Source organism: Peromyscus leucopus, chromosome 1 (genome assembly GCF_004664715.2).
Source record: "Peromyscus leucopus breed LL Stock chromosome 1, UCI_PerLeu_2.1, whole genome shotgun sequence".
Lineage (NCBI taxonomy): Eukaryota > Metazoa > Chordata > Mammalia > Rodentia > Cricetidae > Peromyscus > Peromyscus leucopus.
Genome location: NC_051063.1, coordinates 26,454,258 through 26,462,680, shown reverse-complemented (window position 1 = coordinate 26,462,680; position 8,423 = coordinate 26,454,258). Strand labels below are relative to the sequence as shown.

The window sequence follows — 8,423 nt, the reverse complement described above, 5'->3', positions numbered from 1 at the left end:
CCAAAAGGAAATGGCATGTTTACAACAGTCAAAATGTTCTTATTATCAAATTCTTATAAGCTTCTGGGCTCCTCCACCAAGGAAATCATGCCCATTATATATGCCTACAGTACATTTATACACAGACCACGTACATCTAAAGCACACGTGCACATACTACACCTACAGCATGTTCATACATACATACTTTATACACCCACAGTACATGTGTGCACATATATTACCTACAGTATGCATACACACACTACCTACAGTACACATTCATACACTGTACATCTACAGTACATGCTTACATAAACACCATATACATCCACAGTTCATGTCTACACACATACATTGTAATGCCTAAAGCACATATAAACAGTTTTGTAGTCACTGATCTAAAGGTTAAGGCTAACTGTGTCTGAGTTGTGGCTCCCATGTCACCGAGTACCCTGTAAGTGGAACTGAACATCCATGTTACAACAGTGAACCAGGTATCAGAGCCAGGACATCTACACAAAATTTATAACAAAACAAGTTTAAGGACATCTGTACAAGATTTATTTTCCATTGACCACAATGTTTTAGTAAGAATATACACCTAATACAGAAGAGTGATTCAAAATCCATCAAATGTGTATAAGGAGAGCCCACGCCAGCAGCTTTGTGCCCCAGCTCAGTAAGCACTTTAGTCTTGTTCTGTGAATGAGTGAGTGGCAAAGGACAGTACCAGATTTGCCATGCCTTATGACAAGTGGTCGGGAGACTGGACAGCAATGCTTCATTCGCTCTGCTGTGCTGGTGGGTGGCAAAAGCCTGCATGTGATCTCCAAATTTTGAATAAGCATTTGTTTGAGCCACAGTTCCTCAGGACTTGACATTAAATAATTTCTCTACAATTGCACGGCTGTAACATTGACAAATAAGACTAAGAAGAGCCAGGGGCACTGCCAATCATTCAACCAAACACACCCTAGGAGAACATTCAGTCTTACTGCATTTAGTACAGTCACAATATTTAAAAGACACATAAAAACCAATACAAACTATTTTCCAAACCACTCAACTTTTAACCCCAGAGCCATGCTGATGACTTTCCCAGAGGTGTAATCCATCAGCACTCTTCTAACAGTGAATCAAACCTAAAACCAAGTTCTTCACAGCACAGCACAGATCTGTAAAATAACAGGTCCTGCAGTGAGTGAGGTGGCAGACCCAAGCCACTGGCTCTGGAAAGAGGTTCAAGTTAAGGTCTCAGCTAGTGCAGGAAGGAGGAGACAGTGACTGCAGTTAAGCAGCAGGGGGACCAGAGAGGAGGCATTTCCTTTGGGAAAGAACAAGTACCTCCTTCCCAAAGTTCTGGGGGTCAGAAACCAAGGCAAATTTCTATGTGGTAATTAAAGCACAAGAGCCATTTCTCTATGGACCGCTACAACCTCTGGTCAAAATGAACCTCATTTTGCACACTATTACTGAAAGCACTCATCATAACAGAAAAGGCTCTCTATATTTGCTTCAGGTGTCAGTTAATGGTGTCACATTCCAACCTTGAATTTTAACATCCCCTTAAAAGACCTACACATGGATAAAAGCAAATATAATATTCCAAGCTAAAAGCTCAAGGGATACACCATAAAAACAAACAAACAAAAACTCTAAACACTCTAACAGCTGGATAGCTAATGCAGGGTTTTTGTTTTGCTTTTTAGTTGTTTCTTATTATCTCAGCTTAGTATACTCTATGAATATACATTCATAGAATAATGCTTAGTTTAATGTGGCTGCTTAATAAACAATTGAATCTTAGCTCAAGGGAAATTCCTTCTGCATACTAACTGTGGGAATAATTAACCACTGTGAGAGAGAAGAAACAGGAGAAAAAACAAAACAAACAGCCTCAATAAGACAGCAAAATCTGGAAGGTTATTTACTCTATTTACAGGGAGGTTGTTTAAACATTAAATGCTCCTCTTTCCATTACCTGCAAAAACCAGTTTTGTTTGCAAGCTCACCATGGTCTTTGCTAGTAAGTGTATGAAGCCTCTCGTGCTGATAACCGTTGATGCTGTTTGGTCTATACAGAGTACACTGAAGTGAGGAGTGTGCAAACTGTTCCTGAGGAATCATTCATGTGTGCAAATTTGCAACCTGACAGAGAGCAAACGGGGGGGGGGGGGGGGGCTACGCAGATCTGAGCATTAGAGACATATATGCAGTGTCGTGACCAAGGGCACCTTTCCTCTGCACTCTCACCGACACTCAAAACAACTTCATCCTAGCAAAAGGGAGAGAAAGTGAACCAGAAAAAAAGACTTTTCCAGAAGTTTCAGTAACGCACACTTTGTGGCTTTCTTTTAAAGCATTAACTGCATTACACTGACTGGCTAACCAATCTGCATCATTTGGCCATTGAGGATCTGATTAAGAAAGTAGTCCTCAGTAAGGGTAGAAAAACTGCACATCTCACTGGCAAGAACACAAGACAAATGAAAAGTATTTTCTGGAAATATAAAGTGGGAGAGAGATTTTACTTCCTCATAGTTGAGGACTACGAATTCTGTCAAGATTTCAATTAATAAGCAAGGCCAATTTCACCTTGAGTATGTTTTACAAACCATGCCTTGCAGTATCAGTACAGTTGTATCCAGCTCTGACTCAATTTTACAGGCTTTCCTCTACTTTGTGCTAACACAGAATGTGTATGATTATATCTCCATTAATTTAATAACACAAAAGCACACACTTTAATGCCAATTTATGTAATATGATATTTTTATAGAGAAAGTTCTATTGGAGAAAAAAAAGAGAGTACTCTCTTCCAGTGGAGGTGGGAGGATAGAAATTAAGACACTGAGCTACTTACTTATGTCTCAAGAAATGTTCCAACTTTACTGTCAAAAATATTAAAGCCATGTAGAAGGTGAATTCTGACCTCTGTCCATTTTCTCAATCAGGTCCTGCTAGAGTTCCACATTATATTTACAACCTTGTGGCAAGCATTCCCAGAAAAGTAAACTTTGGGCTTCTTGATAAAATGAAAATTTCCCTTGACATTAGAGCAGAAAATGCTGTACACCTACCTGTCTGTCTTTACTCAGGGTGACCCAAATAAATGAAGCCAATTAAAGTCCCCACAAACTACCGACTGCAGAGAAGTACCCGAAGGAGCCAAGCTGTCAGCTCTTACTATTCCTCCCCTAGACCATCATTTACAAACCCAGGACTGCTACTGGGCAACATTCTTGCCCCCAGTGCACCATTTCTAACTCTTCTGCCCACTGTTTCGAAGTAGTAGCCTGGGGAGGCATTCTCTGAAGGGTCAGAATCACCGTCGGCTAAAGCCTGGTAGCACGAAGCCACTTCACAGTCAAGCAAAACTGAGAAGAAAAATATTTTTCCTTCACCATGCCTGCTTTTGTTTACCATTGAAAAACAGCTAGAGAAAGCTTCAGACGTTTGTGAAGATCTAAAGAGCACTGCTGGTGTGTGAAACAGACAACACAGCTGTGTCACAGCTGAAGGAAGCCTTCAAACACCAGTGCACACTCTCCCCTGCTGTCCTCAAATATCAAACATGATGTTGACAAGATGCAGGGCAGAGTCGACCTTTTACAAATACTAAAATGCACCCATCAAAATGAGATGGACCAAGAACTATTTACCATTTTTGGCTTTAACTACTATTGCTCCCTAGAGGGATCCAGGTAACAGCTCCCACAGCTGGGCAATCTCTACAGTATCACAGACCAGGACTCCACCCACACCAGAGGCTGGTAAGATCAGGTGAGGTGACGGCAGAAAGGAAACCACTCAGTAAGAGTTGGTCCCCATGAGAACTGGAACAGAAGGGTGAATTCTGACCTCTGTCCATTTTCTCAATCAGGTCCTGCTACAAAGCCACACCAGAGGCCTTGGTAGGCCAGTTTGGGCTATCAACTTCTCCAGGAAGCATTGTGAGTTTGATGACATAGTCACATAGTTGCAAAGTGCACAAAGCTCAAGGCACAGAGTTAAAAACGTGAACTGATGGGGAAAGTTATAGTGAAAGCAATTATTAACATTTTTCTCCATAAGACTAATGCTAAACACAGACCAATTCTGAACTTAAAACAGATTGTTTGGGGCCTGGGTGAACACTGTATCGTAACATCTGCTTGGTTTTAAAGCAAAGATATCTTGACATGAGACACCATGTGCCAAGTCCACAAATGAACAAGACAAGTGCTTAAAAAATAATAAGATTCTATCGTTCTTGTTTTTTGGAGGAAGCTGATTTGCATGTTGGGCTTCACTTAGCAATGGCCGCTCTCCAAGACACTTGCTCTGTAGATAAACTCATTAAAAGATTGTCCCATTTCAAAATCACCCCCAAGTCTAGCAGCAATTGTTTTTGTTAGTTCTTGTTTTTGAAAACTGAAAATCAAAGAAAGAAGTGTGGCATCCTCTCTGAGAACAGCCTTTTGACACAGCTCCTGAGTGGTGCAGGCCCCACTGTGCCTGGACAGTTTCTGCAGCTCCAGTGTCTTCTCTCCGAGAGAAAGTACTTCAGCAGTCACTATCTATATCCCCGGGAACTTGCACAAGCAGACGGACTGTCTGGGGGAAAAAAAAGGTCAAAGAAAAACCATGAGAGACAGAGAGCACTCTGTTCACATAAAGCTATTTCTCTCCTGATTCTCATCTCTTGGTGTGTTAAAAACTTTGAAAAATAACAGTCTGAGAGAACTGAAAAGGAGCCAATATTACCACGAACTGATCTTGAAGCATTATCCCAAAGAATTTTGTGGTCTCTTGGCACCTGCCTGAGCCCAAGGCCAGAATGATCCCAACTTCACAAGCCATGCTGTGTCATCTAGACCACCACCCCTACAAACATGGTCTCCATACTCATCCTCAGAAGCTGGCCCATATCAAAAATTCATCAAAACAGGAAAAGCATTATCACTTACTATAAGCCAACTCATCCCCAGCTCTTTTCCGGGACTGGTCACCTCTAGGGATAAGAAAAGAGTTCAAAGAAGTCAACAAAACTGACTGGTTTCTTTACACACAAACCAGCAGAAATAAATTGACGTGATAGCAGAAACAGCAAATGCTTCAGTTTCTAACCCAACAGACTGTTTAAACAGACATTAAACATCAGCTGAGTCATTTACCTCGAGTATTCTTACCTCAAGGATATATGTAGCCTGTTAAATATAGAAAGTTATTAAATGAAGGATCATCTATAAAGATGGTTTACACTGAGTACTACAAAGGTACAAACTAAAATATGTCTTTGACAACAACCATGGATTCTGCTAATATTATCTCCAATATTCTGCACGTACTAGCCAAACTTTAAATATCAAAAAGAGGGGAGTTAAAAATCTTCCCCTCATGCCCCAACTGAGACTCTCAAAGCCTTTGGAAGTCAGAAACTGAGGTACTTGTGGGTGGAGAGCACAAATCTTCATATATAGTGCCCAGAGTAACCTCACAGGCCTAGAGGCAGTCACGTTCTGTACTCCAGTTAAGAGTGGTTGTGAATAGGCCATGCCTCCCATGAATCACTCTCTGGCTTCCTGGCTTCAGACACTGACCCAAACTCCAATGCTTAACCAATGAGCAATAATGGCTCCACTTACTTGCCACTCAGCCAAGGGTACAATCATCCCCTCTTTCTGAAATACTTTTGTTCTTAGCTTCTTCTGACCTCCCACCCACTGTTGGTGTCCTTTGTTGGCTCTGCTTAACAATGTCACAGGCCACCTTTTCTTCTCCATATACATTCTTCTCTCTTTTCTAAGATGCATATCAGTCTGTGGCTCTGAGATTTACAGGCAGCTCTGATTTCTGTCTGAGATCTGTAGGTTCAGCATTCTCATCATTAAAAACACACTGAAAATTTTCCATACCCAGAACATAATGTCTGTTCAGCTCCATCCCCAAACCTTATATTATTCTTGACAAAGAGCCAGAGTGAGCTTATATATGGTATAAATAAAATTAGTTCACACCTCTGATTAAAAGTCTTCATAACTTTTCATTACAGTTCAAAATCAATTCCAATTCATTTCAGCCAGTGTCATAGCTCTGGACTCTCTCTCCCACCTCATTTTTCAGCCCTTATCACCTCCACTCACTTTTGGGGTGATTATCTTTTTCTGTTTGCCGCTCTCTTCCCAAGGGAATCACATCCCCGTGAAGGCCAACACCATGTATGTCACTGATTACCACCCCAACTCTAATTTACTCTCTAATACTCTTCACAGTGCTTTTTTTTTTTTTTACTTGAAATTGTACATACTTTTACAAGTTTATTATTTGTTTGCCAACAGTAGAGCATAAGTACCACAAAAGTGAGGACTCTGCCTGTCTTGTCCACCCTGGTGCCTCAGTGCCTAGCACATAAGAGACACTGGAAATGTATCTGTTGAATTGACAAATTGGTTAATAATTCACAATCTCAGATAATTACTAAAATGCTGATCTGAGCATCCCACATTTAAATTAACCAAACAATAAAACAATATCTGATTACTAAACCAATGCTAATTTTGAAATATTGTAAGATTTTGAATAATTTTCCAGATATTCCAAGTTTATTCTTTTTCTCACTTGCTTCTAAACAAGACAGACATCTCTTGCTAAGCTAAGATCCTTGATGGTTGGCAGAGAGGCCATAATACATGACTGAGAGGTATATGATTTTTTACAGTGAGCATCTAGAAAAAAATTCCACTGAATTCCCCAGGAACAGTCCTGAGCAGCCTAAAAAGATATCCAACTTTATGCCCTACCAAAGCCAGCAAAGCGACTTATGTGGTTATAATGTTGATTAAAACTGAAGATACAAAACTTTATATCTGGAACCTCTACTTCTAAACAATGCATCCATTCCTACTTCCTCACTGGTTAGATAGAAACAGAAGACCCGTACAAGTAACAGGGGTAAAATGCAGATGTGAAAACAGCAGGCATGAAGAAAGTAGCTGTTGTAGATGCAAAAGACAATACTGATTCGTGAAGTCTGCAGCTGTACACTGTGCTCTGCTATGAAATGAAAAATCTCAAATTCAGGGGCCACTCTCTCAGCTAAAAACACCAGTATCTTTACAAAGTTCTACTGTATTCCAGAAACCAAGGTCACTTCTTCTCAGAGGGAACATCTTATTTGCCCTTGCAAAATGTTTGGTTGGGACTCTAGGCTGGCCTGAATTGTACACTCCAGCCCAAGGTTCGTGTTTTCTATTCCCCAATAAGCTTAATCTCCACAAGGTAATTTCTGACAGCAGACACCAACCTATCCAATCAATACAATTACCCATAAGAGAAAAAGATCATGATGAGTTGAGCTTTCCTATGTCTATTCGAGTTTTGAAATAAGTCTTCCTTGTACTTCCATGCATCTATAGATCTACTGCAGAGAATAGATCTGAATACATTTGCAGATTACGTAAAAACATTTAAAAGACTTTGACACAAAATGAAGAGCTTGTAATACCAATAAAGAACCACAAACTTGGTAAAATAAAACTCACAAATTACTGCTCATGCCCAAATAGGCAGTAAAAGAGTTATATGATAGCCTGTATATTTTGAGTTTTTCTTCTCTTCCATATCAGTGAATGTTATTTTTCTCTAAAACAATCCTAGCTAGATGACTAAAGAGAACATTAGTGTGACAGGGTATTATACAGAATGCCCATGACACAAGCAGAGACAGGCCTTCTACAGAGTTAGCTAAGCATGGCAGTCCTTTCTGATAGGTGATTAAATAAGCCTAAAAATGGGTCATAGGATATCTGCTTTGGCAGGGCCTACTCTGTTCAAAGTACCTGTCAGAATCCTTTAGAAGGCAGAGTTTAATCCTCATAGTAAATGTGTAATACACAGTGTTAACTAAAAAAGTGGCTAGATTAAGTTTGTGCTACAAGACACTTCAATTTTACTACCTCTTGGAATACAACCTAACGTTTAAAACTCAGCCAGAAACTGTTTTAAAGAACCCCATTATAAGTAATAAAAATTCTAATTTACACAAATTCCCTGATGCCCTTGGCCTTGGCAGCACAATACTACAATAGTTCCTTCAAAGCAAAAGAAATACTGTATGATGGTGCTTCCAGAGTCAGCTACTCATCTCATCTCAACCTAAGTCTGACATAAGAGCCATATACCCAGCAGCTCCATACCCTGTTCACTTGTTTCAGTGCCCAAGCTAGGGCTAAGAGACACCTCTGGATGAACTTTCAACAGCTCAGTGACAGACACAAGAGCAGGTTTTCAAAAGGCAAAATTTTAAAGGTGGGAATTAATAAACTAATGTCTAAAGTTTATGTTGCATTTGTTTAACTCTGTGAAGCTGTGTTACTGTGCCTGTCTAAAACACCTGATGGTCTAAAAAACGAGCTGAATGGCCAATAGAGAGGCAGGAGAAAGGCTAGTTGGGACTGGTA

The 8,423-nt window shown here is 40.1% G+C and overlaps 1 protein-coding gene across 2 annotated transcripts in view; it reads right to left on the bottom strand.

The window, feature by feature from the left end:
- Positions 1 to 520: 520 nt before the first annotated feature.
- Cacul1 (CDK2 associated cullin domain 1) overlaps positions 521 to 8,423 on the bottom strand; it is a 72,253-nt gene continuing 64,350 nt past the window's right edge. For both annotated transcript variants that reach the window (XM_028881015.2, XM_028881014.2), the window contains 2 exons: positions 4,932 to 4,975; positions 521 to 4,578 (listed from right to left, as the gene is read on the bottom strand). In XM_028881015.2, the coding sequence (XP_028736848.1) occupies positions 4,538 to 4,578; positions 4,932 to 4,975 (85 nt within the window). In that variant the 3' untranslated portion in view covers positions 521 to 4,537. The remainder of the gene's footprint in view (positions 4,579 to 4,931; positions 4,976 to 8,423) is intronic.